At 28.4% G+C, this 17,991-nt stretch overlaps 3 protein-coding genes across 5 annotated transcripts in view; 2 read left to right on the top strand and 1 right to left on the bottom strand.

Annotated features, from left to right (window-relative positions):
• The window catches only part of LOC129957654 (uncharacterized), a 34,263-nt gene extending 32,818 nt beyond the window's left edge, over positions 1-1,445 (top strand). Inside the window, exon 12 of the mRNA XM_056070096.1 lies at positions 1,087-1,445. The gene's annotated coding sequence lies outside the window, so the exon portion shown is untranslated. The remainder of the gene's footprint in view (positions 1-1,086) is intronic.
• LOC129957653 (cytochrome P450 4V2-like) overlaps positions 1-17,991 on the bottom strand; it is a 105,798-nt gene that overhangs the window by 84,653 nt on the left and 3,154 nt on the right. The window lies entirely within an intron of this gene.
• LOC129957652 (probable sodium/potassium/calcium exchanger CG1090) overlaps positions 3,404-17,991 on the top strand; it is a 61,212-nt gene continuing 46,624 nt past the window's right edge. The window contains exon 1 of one of the 2 annotated variants that reach the window (XM_056070089.1): positions 3,404-3,537. In XM_056070089.1, coding sequence (XP_055926064.1) covers positions 3,489-3,537 — 49 coding nt within the window. In that variant the 5' untranslated portion in view covers positions 3,404-3,488. Of the gene's footprint in view, positions 3,538-13,764; positions 13,890-17,991 lie in introns of those variants that run through there. The other variant, XM_056070090.1, reaches the window with a different exon arrangement.

Genomic DNA, 17,991 nt, shown 5'->3' with positions numbered 1-17,991 from the left:
GTGCACTGCTGTTGTTGTTTACTACCGATTACTATTTATGGGCTGCTGTTTGTTCTAAGTGAGTTGCTGTATATTGCTTGCGTACGTCTAGGGTGTGTTTTATCGTCTGTGTTTTCGTGTTAATAAACATGGTTATTTGTTAATGAGGCCTGTTGATTGTGTTACATCATGCATATACTACAAGACAGCCTGTCGATTTTAACGGAACTTTTTTTAACGGAGCTTTTCGTTACAATATAATAATGAAAATGATATCTGATAACAGCAAAACCGAAAGGGAATTTTACATTCAATCTTTGTTTCACCTTATAACTTTAAATAATATAAATGTAGTATTATTTATATCTTATATTTTAGATATGCATAATTAGAATGCTGTAAAATTTCTATAATTAAAATATTTTCTTCGCTGAAAGATTTATTTTACATTAAAAAATATTTGCTGTGATAAAATCGTTTTCTCCATGTGTCCCAAATTAACGCAAGATTTGTATTTGTGCAGTAAAGTGTTGGCAACCCTATTAAAAAAACCATTTGACAGCTGATAGTTTAGAGTTAGTAAGAATGAAGCGTAACACGATAGAACAACGTGTTGACGCAAAATTAAATAAAAAACACAGTTTTTTCTTTACATTTTTATATTCCTATTGAATTGTAAAATACGCAAGATAGAGTTATGTATGAATTACATATACGGCAAATGACCACCAGGCTTTGCTGACACATACGCACTCTTTAGTCAAAAATTTCCATGACCATTTTGTACAAATGTGGCCGAATTTCGTTGATGAAGTCTTGAATTTCCTTCTTCGATGCACGCGTGTATGCGGCTTGTTGACATAGAGCTTAGACTTCACATAATCCCATAAAAAGGAATCAATGGTGTTAAATCACTAGATCTTGGGGGCCAATTCTCAAATTTTCGAACTGCTCAAACGCTCCATTTTTATTATCTCTAAACTATCAGCTTTCAAACGGTTTTTTTTTAATAGGGTTGACAACACTTTACCGCATAAATTCAAATATTGCGATACTTTTGGGATATTCTTTATATGCCGTAATAAAAATTTTCTTCATTTTTTTCAGGCTTGGGAAGTCTTTAGTTACGTTGGAGGGTTGATTGGCTGTTGGCTTGGCATCTCAGTATGGACGTGTTTCGGAATTTCTGAAAAAAGATTTCGGAAAGCTGCTGAAGTTATACAGAATTTCAGAAACCAATCCAGACTATCAGTTGAAGAAGCTATTGCACTAAAACTGCATAAATACTAAAATCAGTTTCATTTTGATTTTTTTTATTTATTACTGACTATGCAAATTCATCTAAACTACCACATTGTGTGTATTGACTTGAATGTATGTGTTATTTATTTTTGAATGTCCATCATATTCTGGATGTCTTCATCTGTACATATGAAATCATTGAACTAGTCCATTGATTCTGTAAAATAAGCGTCGTTTCAATGTATTTTATTCGAATTGTATAAATAATAATATAAAAAAGGTTAATGAAACATTATTGGTGAAAACGCCGCTGTTAATTCAATAAATGTTATTAGTGTTTCGAAGTTAATTTTTAATTATTACAGACTCTTCTTTGTACAGTATTTCAGAACTGACATTAAACCCAATTTTTAAACAAAATATTCTAATGTATATGTTACCGTTAAAGTATGAAATCCATTATTTTATAGAATACCTATTTATTCAATGAAATAACTGATTGTGTCCGTTAAAGTGTAAAAGTCTCTTGTATTTCATGGTTTAACTAGTTATTTCATAGAATAACGATCTGCAGCCCGTTAAAGTGTAAAATAATCTATATCATATATCTCGCACGACATTTACCTTCCACCCCTACTGCATTTATGTTTTTGTTTGTTTGTTTTAGAAATAAAAAATGTTTTTGTTTTAGAAATAATGTTCTTTGTAATTCCAAGTGTCATTTTAGTAATCCTTGTTGTAACAAATGATTTTATGGTACGTTTCCATAAATACCATTTATACGCTGCATAAATGAGATAAATTGCTTCTTTTTCATTTTAATTGTCTATCATTAGTTTAATTTCATTTTAGATAAATTGTTTATTATACACTTTAACTGTCTCTCATTAGTTAATTTATAGAATACCTAGTTATTTCATAGAATAACTAGTTAAAGTGTCAAATGAATAACATATTACACACTTTAACAGACACGATCAGTTATTTCATGGAATAACTAGGTATTCTATGAAATAACTGCATTATATACTTTAACGGTAACATATATATGGAATGGAATATAACAGCGGCAAAGTAATTTATTCCGTCTGTTTTACTGAAGGTATGTCGCGTCTTGATTGTATGGCAATTTCTTGAGATCCCGTTTAGCTTCATAAAATTGTAATAAAGGCCACTCAGCAAAATATTTTAGAGCTTTAACTTTTGATCGACATGGAATTCATACTATTTCAGAATCTTTAAGTAGTTCTGTTTGTTATGTTAAGCACTTCCCTACTTTCTGTCGATATCTTCATACATACAATTGTATAATATGAAAAAACAGCAACGTTTTAAAAAATGGCAAGATTTAAAAAAATATTATCACACTTGCTTGGTTTTGAAGTTAAACTTTATTTACAAATTCTTCATAAAAATCAAGCCTAATATTAAAATCTATTCAATATGGAAAAATTAGACCGAATATTCTCAACTTAATATTCTACAAATGAAAAAAAAAACCCGAAATGAACTATTAGTTGTAAAAATGAATAAGATTTGTAGTGATGAAGTATATTGTTTGAAATATGCTAAAACTATTTTTAAAATTTAATTAGAAACAGAAAAAAATTATACTACGAAAAATTGGCATAATTGGCAAACGACTTTTACATCATCTTATAATTCAAAAAATTATTTTTATACAGCAGTATTTTCGGAAGTTATTGCAATAAACGCCTAAATTTCACTTAATTTTTAATCAACTAAAAATTTAAAAAGAAACCCCAGAGATACGCATTGGAAGAAAATTTAATAATGCATGGAAAAAATTCGTAGCTTTAGATAAAATAATTTAGCTTGCAGAGCATTAACACATACACATTTTCTTTACACTTTTATTGTTAGTAGACATAACAATGTTCTAACAGCTAAGCATTCAAAACGTTTTGCGATTTTTTCCCTCGAGTCTATCTGATTTCTAAACCTTGAAAAAAGAATACTTTTATCAAGGTTATTTTCTAAGATAAATAATAATAATAAAAAAAAAGACTGCTTCCGTTTCACTTGTATATTCATAAGGTTTAAACACACTGAAATGCAAGCAGAATAAGAAAAAAAGGTTGGGGAAGCTGCTTTTACAAAAGCACGTGAGCTTGAACCGGTTTCTTCGATTTCAGTAGGTTGTCTCCATGCCTTGTTAAAAAATCGTTTTAGAACTTTTTAGGTATAGACAGGTCAGTCTGAAAAAATATAATTAGAGGCTGGATTGTTTCAGATTATATGGAAATATGTCATTGTACGATTTCATCATTTGTGTTTTGATTCTGAAGCCGAACTGTAAGCGAGTGAGCTTTTATTTGAATTACTATTTCAACATACTAAAAGCGTGCATTTCATGCCATAAAAATGTTTTAAAGAGTAATTGGGAAATTGTTTCTGATGTCCTTGAAAATGTAACTTAATTTCTTACGGGACATAATTGTGGTATGATGTTTTTTTCTTTTTTTTTATTGTTTACTCCCAAGTTAATTCGTTAAACATTTTTTTTAAATCTAAAATTAAACAATATGAGTCGAAAGAATATATATTTATGCTGACAATTTTTCGATAATTTAAAGTAATTTAATTTAAATTTTTACTTATAAATTTTGATGGGATTAATAAAAAAATTTCATTAAATATTATACGAGTTTGTACTATATAAATATATGGGAAACATCCTTTTTTTTTAAACTTTCAGCAAATAAAACAACAAATAACGTAAAAATTCTTTAATAAATGTATAAAAACAGTTCCTTTTTAAACTTTTAGCAAATAAACATTTTATTGGAATCTTTCATATTATGTGTTTTATAAGAATGTAATAAATTATTAGAACAACATGAAATGCTTTTATCTTCTTATTGTTGTTTGTATACTGTCTTTATTTTTAGATATTCTTTATTTTTTTAAGTATAATTTTCAGATATATTGATTGCATTGTGATATTTTTATTAATATATTTCTTTGATTCTTAGAGCAATATTTTTCAAATATAATTGGATTATTTTTAGTTATTTGCTTGTATTGTGCAAATTAATTTTTGATAGAATTGAAATTTTGGCATATTCATTCTTATTCCTTTTTCTATGATTTTTTACTTTGCTTTCAGTAAAGAGAAAGAAGATTATATTGTTTTAGAATAAATTTTTCTTGTTCTGACTGAGAATTTGCATTTAAAATCTGAATATAATGATTTATTTAATTTTCTTTTACACATTGTTTTGATATTTAACATATTTCTATGAATCTAGATATGTAACAGTAAATGTTCGATTAAAAATTCAAAATAAATTATTGAAATTAAAATCATTGCAACTGTTAATATAATTAGTAGATGATTGTGATTAAATTATTTATAAATAGTATATAGTCAGCCACGTTTTAAAAAGCATCAACGTCACCAGTTTCCCATAGGATGAAGATGTCATTAAGATAAAAATATCATTAAACGTTTTTGATACTTGTTGTTTTCCATAAAAAACATTACAAAGAAATTTTATCAATCAAAGGAGAAATATTCAATGCAAGAATTTGAAATATTTAGTGCAAGTAATATAGAAAATTTCCAAACAAATAAAATGACTCCGAGTTTGATTTAAAACTACATTAATGTAGGCATTAATATATATTTTTTTTTATTAAAGTTATTCTTACATGATTTTTATTATTTTTTTTTGTACTCAGAAATTGATTTTTGGAGGGATTACTGACACGAAAATTCCTTACTATTAGTGTAACCATATAATGACGCATATTATAATCGCTGTATTATTTAAATTTTATAACTGATTTAACAATTTCTGTTGGAAATTAAGAATTTTGAATTAAATATTTTAAATTTATATTTGAAAATCTCGTATATAAATTTTTGCATAAATAGTGGTGAAAAAATATATGGTTTCGTTGATTGATTAAATGTAATTACATAATTTTTGAGTAAAATTATTTTGGGAATTGTTATTAAACAACAATGATGCTTTTTATAATTGCTATATTATTTAAATTTTCATAGTCGATTTAATTATTCTGTGTTGGAAATTATGATGCTTTGATTTCAAATGTTTTAAATTTATGTTTGAAAATCTCGTATATATATATATATAAATTTTTGTATAAATATTACCAGAAAAATATAAAGTTTCGTTAGATAAAAAAATGCAATTATATACATTTTTTTAATGTAATAACATGTATTTTTTTCACAAAATTATTTTGGAAATTGTTATTGAATAACAATGATAATATTAAGAATGATGCGTTTTACAATTGCTGTATTATTTATTTTTTGTTGTTGATTTAATTATTCTCTACTAGAAATTGCGATGCTTTGAAATCATATTTTTTAAAATTTAGGTTTGAAAATCTCTTATACAAATTTTTGTATAAATATTACCAGAAGAATATAAGGGTGCGTGAGATAAAAAAAAAATGTTATGACTTTTTATTCCCAGCAGAATTATTTGGGAAATTGTTATTAAATAACAATGGTAATTTTAACAATGATGCTTTTTATAATTGCTGCATTATTTAACTTTTATAGCTGATTTAATTACTCTCTGTTGGAAAGTATGAGACTTAGATTTCATATATTTTATATTTATATTAGAATATCTCATGCATAAATTTCTTTGCATAAATATTACCAGAAGAATATATGGTTTCGTTAGATAAAAAAAAATGCAATTACTTTTTTTTCAGCAGGATTATTTTGGAAATTGTTATTAAATGACTGTTGTTTTCTGCGCAATTAATCATTCAAAGAATCATAAATCTCAAAAAAAGAATTACATAAAATGAATTCATATTATCATATTTCAATCACATATTAAATTTATTTAATTACTATTATTATTACATTTATTTAATTATAATTATTAAATTTATTAATAATTATTATTTAATCAAATATTAGATTTATTTAATTTTGGATTTAAAATTAAATATTGATATCAATGAATAGAACCAATCTGTTAAAAATGTTCTAACAGATTGTTATAGTATTTGAAATTTTTAAAGAAATTTAATTCCTGTACAGTGAGAAATTGTTTCACAAGGTACTTTTAATTTAAAAATCTATACAAAATCAAAAATATTCCGAAATATATTCAGATTTTTTGTTAAATCACAATAATGATGTTATTTAACAATTATGGCCTTAAAAATACACTTTTTCATTTTCTTTTAAAGTTTTGCTCGATTTTAATCATTTACTGAGAATATTCTAATAGAATTATGGACTACAATTTAAATCGAATTTTTTTGGAGAAAATCTCACGAATTATGAACTATAAGCTTATAAATTTCAAAAGTTTTCAACATAATTTCTCTTTGTGTTATTATTTATAAATTGTAAATGTGTTAAACTTATTAGAGCAATGACGAGTTACTATGGTCTGTGGTACATAACCAGGGACCGTACATATCCTGGCTTATCATAATTAATATTATAATTGTCATGATGAGAGTTATTATTTTATTATAATATCATAAAGATTTTAAAATAGCAGCATTCTTATTTAAAATTACAGTATATACTAATCACCATATTCTTTAGCCTTTATAGACAGTTAAAACATTTTTACCTGTTGAAAATGGATAGCAACAATAAAACAGTTAAAATTTCGAAAAAATATATACATCACTAGTTGCAGTTTTGGGTTAAAATCTGCTTTGATATTTTCTTGAGTATCTCACCAATCTAGTCCTTATACATGTAAGTGGAGTAGTTCTGGCAACCTATGCCCACAGTACTGCTTATCCTGTTGGCTATCTTATTTTTTGAGTTTGGAAACTTGGCATTTTTGGCGTCTTTATAGATTATGAAAAGGCACATTAAAGTAGATTCCAAACATCTATGAATTTTCAGTGCATACATTATATTTTAAAATTCTTAATGGACTACATTAACATGCATTACTTTATACGAATTTATTTTAAGCTCTTTTGCGTTTCCATTAATTTCATATAATTGAGACATGAAGTTCTGAAAATACACCACTCTAATAGTGACTCATAGGAAATTTCTAATTTCAACGAAAAGGGCAAACGCTTTAAATGAAAAAATTACTGTTTGTGTTGCTTGAATTAGTAACTGTGCTGCTAAAAATGTACGAATTTCAAAATCTTATACTATCCCATACTATTATTAGTCAAAATTAGTAAAAAACATTATCACACTACCATTTAAATACCCAACCCCTTCCGCAATGCAAAACTGACCGAGTTATGTAGCTCAGAGTTTTATAATTTTAGGCCAATGAGTTTCGACCTTGAGTAAGCAGTGCCCGTTGATTGGTGGATCATTGCCGAAGAGGCAATTGAAATGATGGAAAATGATCTAAATTAATGAACACTTAAATAATGATTACAGAAACAAGGAATATTTTTGATTAAATGTTAGTACTGTTCGTTTCGGTATGTGCAGGCAATCACTTTCGGACAATTCTATTTCGCCAAGAGATGGGACTCGGATGGATGAGCCATTTCCAGAATTCGTCATTCTTTGATTTGATTTACGCCCCATTAGTTACTTTTTCTTTCAATTTTTTTCTATGTGTATGTGATTGTCCTTGTCGTTTCTGACCATACTGTTTTATTTTAACTCAAAATTGGACATTGATTGCTTATATGGTTAGTTAAAGTAGCAAAAGAACTATCAGGGATGACAAATTTGATATGAATCTATTCTTTAGATGCTAAATCTGAGAGCCAAATTTTATCCACGTGTGGCCTTTAGTAGTTTGTAGTTATCTTGTGTTTTTATATTCAGATAGACAAACTTCATGTGAATGGATTTTATTCCAAATTGATTAGAAATCTACAAATCGGGTCTAGAAACACATATCGAATCTTATCCATTTACCTGAAAGAGTTTTTGAATTATCGTTTTCTCAGAACGACAAAAAGAATTAATTTCAAAAATGTGCATTTCGGACCCTGGAATGTCTGAAATAAGGAGATTAGTCGAAATCTAGAATTGAAATTTTTCAGTACGTTTCTTTTCAGGCAGACGAAAAGATGAAAGGTTTGGCAAAAATATATTTTTATACATTGAAAATATCATCTGAACAATAGATTCCCGAAAGGTATCGATTGAAAATAATATTTCCCTAAGGATCAGAAATGTCTCTTTTGTTTCGTTGTAATAGGATAATAGAGATTTTAAAATAATAGTATTCTTATAAAAATTGTAGGATATATAAGTAATATCTACCAGCTTGAATCATGTTATTAGGGACATATAGATATGTATTCATTGCTTTATACATCTCGATAGTAACATGAAATTTCTAAATACTGTATTTTTTTACATCTTATTGAATTTTATAATAAATGACACTGTCCAAAAAATAATAATACTACTAATATGTTCGTTGAACATATTAATATTATTAACTTTTTAATGGTAATGATTTTTTTTGAACTACCTCTTAATATAACAAAAAGAAGGCAGTATTTAAAATAAAAAAAAGAATAAATATAGAACATTGATCGGTTTGCAATATGTGCTAGATTGGCGAAAATCAATCAAGCTAGTTGTTAAGGAGACCAGTTGTCAATCCAGTCTGTAAAATTTTAAATAAATTCCTATAAAAGACTACCTATTGCAATAGTTCTCATGATAAGAATTAGGGAAAATTTATGCAGTTCTTCACATATTTGTCTCAAAGTGTTCCTTTTTAACTTTTCTTTATGGTAATATTTTTTTTAAAGAAAAGCATTTTTTATAGTGCCTCATTTGCGAATTTTTTATTTTTAGTTCTAATGTAACTGTTTTTTTAATAAGGAGAAAATTAGCTATCGGCAGTTTTGTTCAATTAATATTCTAATTTTCATGAAAAGGTTTTTCTGATGATAAAAGAATTTTATATATTGTAACATTTTAGACAAAAGTAGTTTATTAAAAATGTAAAGATTTTAATTATGAGCAATACCGGGTATATGAACTAATTCGTAATAAAAAGGAAAAAATTAATTTGATCTCTTTTACCTTATTCTCAAGGGATAGAACTAATTTGAAATTAATTTATAATAGTTTTTGAGCGTAATAGTAACCTAATAGATCTGACGAATGCAAATTCTATTTGGTTATTATTTCGATAAGTAGTAGGTGTTAAAATTGGAGAGAACTCAGCTATAAATTTATTTGTGAACAAATTAGAAAACTCGGCTGTAAAACAAGAAGATTCTAAATTAGGCTAGTCATTTTCCCGGCTGGGTACAATTTACTAACCATTTTTTTATTGCGGATTTTCTTTGTGTCTATTTTTGTCCATTACAAAATTTGTAATGACGAATGACTAATCTTTCTAATAATTATAATAATTTAAAATACTTTTTTATGCTACATATAAATTAAAAATGCTTTTCCCCTTATTTGAGTCTTTTCTTCTTATTTGAGCTCCTAAACTGAAGTTATATTTACAATTTGCAAATCAAAAAATTAATTTAATTTAAAATTACTGCAATTATATTTACAAATCTTTTTTATAAAAATAACTAAATAAGAACTTAATAACTGAAAAGAACTACTTATTCATAAAATAATTAATATCAACCAGTCCCTTAAAATAGCGGGTGATTCAAAAGTCCGTTAACATTTAAAAATTCAATAATTCATGAAATATTGCAAATAGAGAGGTAAAAATTGACACACATGCTTGAAATGACATGGGTTTTTTATTGAAAAAATAGCAAAAAATGTGGGAAAATAACAATTATTTGTCTAATGTATTGTGAACCGACGAAGCCCATTTGACATTCCGAGGGTCTGTCAACTCCCACAACTGCAGAATTTGGACTACCGAAAATCCTAGAACTGTCTAGAAAAGACCATTTCACCACGTTATTTGGGAGGTTACCTGAAGTCGCAAGTCTAAAGCGATCGCCCAACCTCATTAGAGATACTAAAAGACAACAGCCGGCGAAAATTTCTTCCAATTACAGATTTTCTGTACAATGTTGTTCCTAACATTGTTCCTCGTCTGCAGGTATTGTTGGCAAATGATGGTCGACGGCAAATGTTGAGCATTTGTCATAAAGATCATACTTGTTTTTGTTATCATATAAAATGCAATCTATGGGCCATTTTTTTACACTGGGGTGTTTCAATAAAACTCCATGACATTTCAAGAATGTATGTCAATTTTTATCTCTTTACTTATATTACTCCGTAACTTATTGAATTTTCAAATGTTAACGGACTTTTGAATTATCCAATACATACACAAAAAAAAAATCTAAACATTGAACAATAAAAATAAATAAATTTGTTGAAGAATGTAAATAGTGAAAAAAGCCACGCTTTTGAATCAAACAAAATAGAACAACACGGATTTTGCTAATTTCAATCGACAACTACCGCCATCTATACAACTAGTTTGATATTAAAAGTTTAAAAAATAGAAAGACATACTGAAACCAGCAGAGAAATCAAGTAGCCAGTACGTTGTACAAGCAAATCAGTAAAAACATAAAAAAGCCACAAAACAAACAAGGAATTGAAACAGTGACAGATTTTGACAATATGAGGCCAAAGGCGCTTAATTATTTTTAATCTTCAGTAAAATCCATTGACTGCCCGAAAATGACATAACATCGTTTTTCAATTTGAATTCGTATGCTGTTATTTACTACATGAATATTTTCTAGCGAATTTTATTATCTAGCTCTAATTAAATTTTGAAATTATCGTGTTAGATTACAATCGAACTGTCGAACGTACAGACTTCCTCTGAACAGATATTCCTCAAAATGCGTTACAAATCTTGAAATCTACAAATAAATAAATAGGTAAATAAATCTGCAAATATGTTGTAAACACCTTATACCCAATTTCAAATGTCTAACTCAAAGCATTTTTGATTTATCTTTGTCAAAGACAGAACGATGGACATTTTCTAAAAATGTGAGTTTGGGTCTCGAAGTCTAAAACGTGTGATTCGTCAAAATCTCGAGTTCGAATTTCGTAACGATTGCAATACTTTCTTTTTAATAATTACAGAAACTGATTCAGAAAAAATATTCCGCTGTTATACTTATTAATTCAGGTGATCTTGCATTATTAAACCTGAAGTATTCAACTTTAAAAAAATAATGAATTTTTAAAGAAAATTAAAATTTCCTTAGCGCTAGCAATGCTGTTTCTGCTATATTTGTGACACTTAACAGGATATCCAAAAAAAAAAAAAAAACTGAAACGTGGTTTAATTCTTTATCCATTAGAGATTACGATGTAAATTGTAAAATAGTTCAAAATACGGTACAGAATAGAACTACAATAATAAAAACATTTACCATTAATTTTCAAAAAATTACACTTTTAAATTTTTATGCGCCCCCTCAAGAACAAATTTGGTCAATTAAAAAGTTTTTCTTTTCCATCCAATAAGACCATTAGAAAAAAAAACACATAATTGTATCTTTAAAATCAAATGAATTATGATAAAGAAAAAAAATTGACATTTTTCACAACACGTAAGATGCTATTTCTTCGGTGAAAGTAAGAATGATATGCAAATTGATAGTAGGAATTTTTAGATCAGAAATTTTTAATTTCCTTTATTCTGTGTTATTTTAATTCAAAAGTACTTCAGAATGAATCTGAAAGATCGATTCATTAACAATGTTTAATTTTAAATGCATCAAACATTAAGAAAATAAACAGAATTGATTGAAATAATCCGCCGAAAAATTTTAACCCTAGCCTCATTACTGTTGCGAGAAAAAAAAGCTGAAGCCTTTCTCATTTGGCGGTGGGGAAAATGGAAGATTTTTTTGGCGGAAAAGTTGGCGGTGGGGAAAATGGAAGATTTTTTTGGCGGGAAAGTTAGTTTTTAATTAATAATTAAAATTCTAATTAAAAATTCGAAAAAAGGAACCACAGGTGCACATTCCCAACCTCCAAGGTATACATGTACCAAATTTGGTAGCTGTAGGTCAAACGGTCTGGCCTGTAGAGCGCCAACACACACACACACACATTGAGCTTTATTATAAGTATAGATTATTATTTAGTATTGTATTAGAAATGTATTAGTATCTTGTGATAAAAAAAAAATCGTCTGCGTTTCTCTATGCAGTTAAAAAAAAATTAACATAAATATTTGAAACGGCTAAATTACAGTTAAATGAAAGAAAATAAATCGTCTGTGAATTAATTTGTTAAAATATCGTTTTGAAAAATTATGATAAATTGGACAATACTCCTTAAGAATGAAGTCGAGTTCAACTGTCGATCAGTTCATTGATTTTTCTAACATTTCAAGGTTAGTTTTCCATAAAATCACAAATAATTATGAAGATAATAAAACTTGATTAGATTAAAATTTTTAAATGCTAATTTCTGATCTTAATCTTTTGTGAAGTCGTTAAAAAACCTAAAATGCAACAGGATAAATATTTCGATAGAGATGGCAGTAGAAAATCAGCGAGAGTTGCCTAACAAAAACTTTCCAGCATATTTTCTGATATACTTGTCATACAAGAGAATATCTGTCATGGTATTGATTTACAAGATTTACGTAATATTAACTTTTGGTGTGAATTTAGAACTTTTACTGAATTCATCGGTGACCCTTGGCATCTTATTTGGCGATTAATCCCTGAAATGCGTTAATAATATCCAAAAATCAAATTTGTGCTGTAGTTATGTTCTTCTCCGTCGATTGAAACAAAAATTTGACACAAAGCTGCCCATGTAGTCACAAAATTTCATACCAAATTTCTTACATTAAAGTCATTGCGGTTTCGAGTTATCTCGTTTAATTGTTTCTGAATGTACAGCTCATCAAACAGACAATCTGTTGTTGGATTTGGCTCAATATTTGTCAAATGTTTACATTAAAGATGCTAAATCTGTGCACCGAATTTTATCTATCTAGCTCTCTTTGTTTTATAATTAGCGGAGAGATGGACTTCTTTTGGACAGATTTTATTCAAAATTTGACAGAAGTGTGTAAATTTGGTGTAAAGAGCGTATACCAAATTTCACCTGTCTAGTGCAAAGTTTTTTATTTTTTTGTTATTTTTGTTACAGATGGATGGATATTTTCCCAAAAATATTTTTTTCGAACACAAGGAGGTCTAAAAAGTGTAGATTCGTCAAAATCCCGAGTTAGAATTTTTTGACAATTACTATACTTTCTGTATACTATTCATACGAGATGGTAAAAAAAAAAAAAAACTGATTGTTGATAAATGAAGTTTTTTTCCTTGTTTTTTGATATATATTTTTAGTTCCTAATTTTATTTTCACAATTTGAAATTACTTACAATATTTCAAAGTAGTAACAAAATAGTTTTTTTACTGTTTTACTTTATTTTGTTTTTATTTTATTTTATTTACTTATTATTATTTTTTTCACTTTGCCAATGCCCTCAATCTATCTGTATATAGCCTTGAAGAATGATTGAACCTGCTGGAACAGGTTTTTGATTGTAAACAGAAATCTGTGAGATGGATGTTTAGAAATTCTTTCAAAACATGCATTATTTCCTGTTCATTTAACAGCTACGGATTCGAAGGAATTACAAAACTACGAAATATCCGTTATATGGGCATTTTGGATTTGGTATTTGCAGCTTCAAATTTCTGTTCTCCAATGTTTCTGAAGTGATGATTTTGGCGAATTTTCATCCCCCACCAGGTAATTACGAATTCCTTTAACCAACATTTTATTGTTTCCTATCTAACATTTTATGAACGCCCATATGGATACCAAATGGAATGGTGGAATTATCAAAACTACAAATGTTTCAGAACTAACTTTAATGATTATCATAAATATTTCATCAAATGTTGGACTTAAGGTTGAAATGACTTATAATTAATAACCAATTTTGAACAATTTGATGATTGTTTTGGCTAAATTTCCATATAAAATTTCACCTCATTCTACAGTTCCTTGATATTTTTCTAAACAATTCCTCTAAAGTCTAAAACCATTAATTCATTTCCTCTGTCTTATATTTGTATGTCATACACGACGATCATTTTCGAAAACTCATAACTAGCAACTCCCCTGTTAAACTCCAACTTAAACTACATCCTCAAATTCATTCTGGCATAAAGAGAGACGAAAATAAGCTGGAACTAATTTTCCAAACATTTCCAGCTTATCGCTAAGATTCTAAGAACAAATGTATGAGGAACTTAAATAATCTTTTTTATGTCTAAAATGTATAATCTTAATAGGCCAGATATTTGTAAACTTTAAGTAGAAGTTCATGTCTGAATTTTGCTATAAAACAGTATAATATTCTAGAAATCGAAAGAATCTGGGCAATATTTGTATCCGTTGTTCGTCGTTTTATATAATGCAAATAGTGTTCACAATTTCATTACTGACTTGAATCATTATAGATCATTACATTTCTATAAATAACTACATGAACAAGGTTGTTGAAAACGATTTTAAATCTTTTTTACTTGATACCAGTAAAGTAAAAAAATTTTGAAATTTATTCATTTTTTTAAGTTTATAATCTGTGAATGGCATCATTGGAACACTGTTTATAATTGTCGAGAATTATTTTATGAGATTTTGTAAAACAGAAATCTTGTAAAACAAGAAGCACTGCTGACAAAATATTTATCAAGAAAACTGCATTTAAAAAAATGTTACTTAACTTTAAGTAGCCTAGATTTTTGAATTTCAAAACCAGATATGAAGTTTGTTTTTACCAAACTTCGCTATACTCATTACATTCCTTAAATGTTTTTAAGAATTTTCGTACCTTTTTAATTTTTATTTTTTCGTATAAAACAGAGAAGTACAAAAAATTTAAATACGAGATTTTTACGTATCTCCACGTTTTAGACCTCCCCTCTGTCAAAAAACACATTTTTGGAAAAAGTCCATCTGTTTGTCTGTCTGTCTGTCTGTGACAAAGATAACACAAAAACGCTATGAATCAGATTACTGAAATTTGGTATACGGTCTTTACAACAAATTTGCATATTTCTGTCAAGTTTTGTGTAAAATCTGGTCAGAGGAAGTCCGTCTGTCCGGCTGTTCGAATATAAGTTAACACGATAACTACAAAACAAAGAGAACTAGATACATAAGATTCAGTACACAGTTTTAACACCTATAGTATAGACGCCAGTCAAATTTTGAGCCAAATTCCACAAAATCTGCCTTGCCAACAACTCAAAGACTCAATGACTTAAATATATTAAATTTAATATGGGATTTTGTGACTACAAGTGCAGTTTTTTTGTCGAATGTTTGTTTCAATTGGTTGTGTAAAAAGCTTCAAAACCCAAATTCGATTTTCGAATGCTATTAACTGCACGTCAGGAATTAATCGCCAAATAACTCGCTAGGGATGACACGATAGATTCGGTAATAATGCTAAACTCACGCCAAAAATTAATATTTCGCAACTATTGTGCGCCAGTATCATGAAAGGCGTTTTCCGGCATGGCAGATTTATTAGAAAGTATGGTAGAAAGTTTTAAGAAGATAACTCTTTCTGGTTTCCGGAAAATAACGTCATCAACACACCATCAACAGTTCATAAATTAACTCCACCAAAAAGTAGACATAAGAAACAAAATGACACGTTTTTTTTCATTGATTACATGCATATTACCAATAATGCTGAGAGTAAATTTGACTGTGAAATATTCACTGTTACTCGATTTTTCTGCTTGGAAATTTTTGAACTCAGTTCAAATGCGGTATTGTGAGATTTGTATTTGTTAATATTCTTCAGTAAAGATTTCAAAAAGGCAATTTTTTGAAAATCTGGACAGTTTATTACTTTTCACATGAAATATCTAATAACAATTAATCTCTCTTTAAAAAACTTCATCTGAAAAAAAATTTTTTTTTTTTTGAAGAATCATCTTTGCATCTCATTTTTGAAGAACAACACAAAAGAAAATGAATATTTCATGAATCAAATATATTTTCTGTCGAGACAGTAAGAGGGCGAGACCGAAATACATAATTAGCCAGTGAGAGAAAACAGAAAAAAGAAAGAAAAAAAAGATAACACTGATTTAATGAAGTCGTTGTATAGGTGTGAAAAAAAATAATAAAAGAAAAAAAGATCGATTGTATGTTCTGAAAGATGGATCTTGGGGAATTGTAGCTCTGATGTTTCTAAATTCGAAGGAAAGGAAAGTTGGTTTTTATCTTTAAATAAGTTAATCGACTGCGCAGTTGGCTTTCATGTATTGCCAGACAACTGGCTCCAATCAGCACTTTTTTAACTTGTTGATTTACGAGGGTGGGGTGAAAAGTTTCCGGCCTGACTTAGAAGTGGCGCTCCCAGAATAACTTTAACCAAAGTACTTCGAAATGCCATCTTTGTTTAATACTTCTTGCATATTTTAAAAGATTTGTGATTGGTTGTTTTTATACTGTGTTGTTTTAAAATTTCCCTTCTTTTGTTTTTAGCCGAGTATTGAGAAAACTGAAGTACGAGCTGTGATAAAATATTTTTTTATAAAGGGCTTATTTTCCACGAATATTAAAACTTAGCGAGATATTAACTGGGTGAACTTGCTCCTTCATTATAATTATTAAAACATGGGTTACAGACTTTAAACGTGGTCGTATAAACACTTTGCAGGCGGAGCGTTCTGGAAGACCAAAATCAGCCACTGCAGATGAAAGCGTAAGAAAAGTTCACAAAAATAATATGGATGATCGCCGATTGGAATTGACAGAAATTGCTGAGTGTGTTGGTGTATCTAAAAAGTGAATATTTCATATTTTAATCGATATTTTGGGTACGAGAAAGTTGTCAGAAAGATGAGTGCGGCGTTTGCTGACCTTGGATCAAAAAGTGCAGCGTATGACGATATTGGAGCTGTACAATTCAAACCCAATCGATTTTTTGCAGCGTTTCCTTCCTGTGGATGAGACATGGATCCTTTACTATAATACAGAGACCAAACAGCAATAAAAAAAGTGGCAACGAAAGACGAATCGGCACCAAAAGCATCAAAAAGTGCGCCATCTGCTTGAAAGGTTATAGCAACAGTTTTTTGGAACGTTAAGGGAATTTTATGATTGGATTATCTAGAAAAGGGCAGGAATATCAATGCTGAATATTATGCTAATCTTTTGGGTAAATTACATTCCAAAATCAAAGAAAAAGACTAGGCTTGGCCAAGAAGAAAGTCCTTTTTTACCAGGACAATGCTCCCGTCCACAAGGCTGTCATTGTGATGGCAAAACTTCAAGAACTGAAATTTGAAATTCTTCCTCATGCACCCTATTCTTCTGATATGCCCCCCTAGGTGTACAATCTCTTCCCCAGCATGAAAAAATTTCTGGTTGGAAGGAAATTATGTTCTCATATCGAAGTTATCTCCGCAACGAATCCCTACTTTGAGGCCTTAGAAGAAAGCTCTTACAGAGAAGGGATACAAGCATTGCTGCACCGCTGGAACAAGTTTATGTCTTTGGAAGAAGACAACGTTGAAAAATAAAGCAATCATTAAATAGAATTTATTTATTTTCCTTGTTAGGCCGGAGATTTTTCATCCCACCCTCTATTTTGTTTCCATTCACGTTTTTATTTTTATTTTCTTCAATTTTTCGTTGATCATCGGACTCTCAAATCGACAAATCAAGGTGGAAAATTTAGCATATTAGGTAAAGAAAAACAAAGGTACAATCATTGTCATTTGTTTTTCTTGATATTGATTAAAATAGCACATGAAATATAAGAAAAGTATAGTAAATATTTTTACTATTTTTAACTTTCTTGTATATACAGTATAGAGGA

This window comes from Argiope bruennichi, chromosome 11 (assembly GCF_947563725.1).
Source record: "Argiope bruennichi chromosome 11, qqArgBrue1.1, whole genome shotgun sequence".
Lineage (NCBI taxonomy): Eukaryota > Metazoa > Arthropoda > Arachnida > Araneae > Araneidae > Argiope > Argiope bruennichi.
Note: the sequence above shows the minus strand (reverse complement) of the source record. Positions and strands in the feature narration are given on the sequence as shown.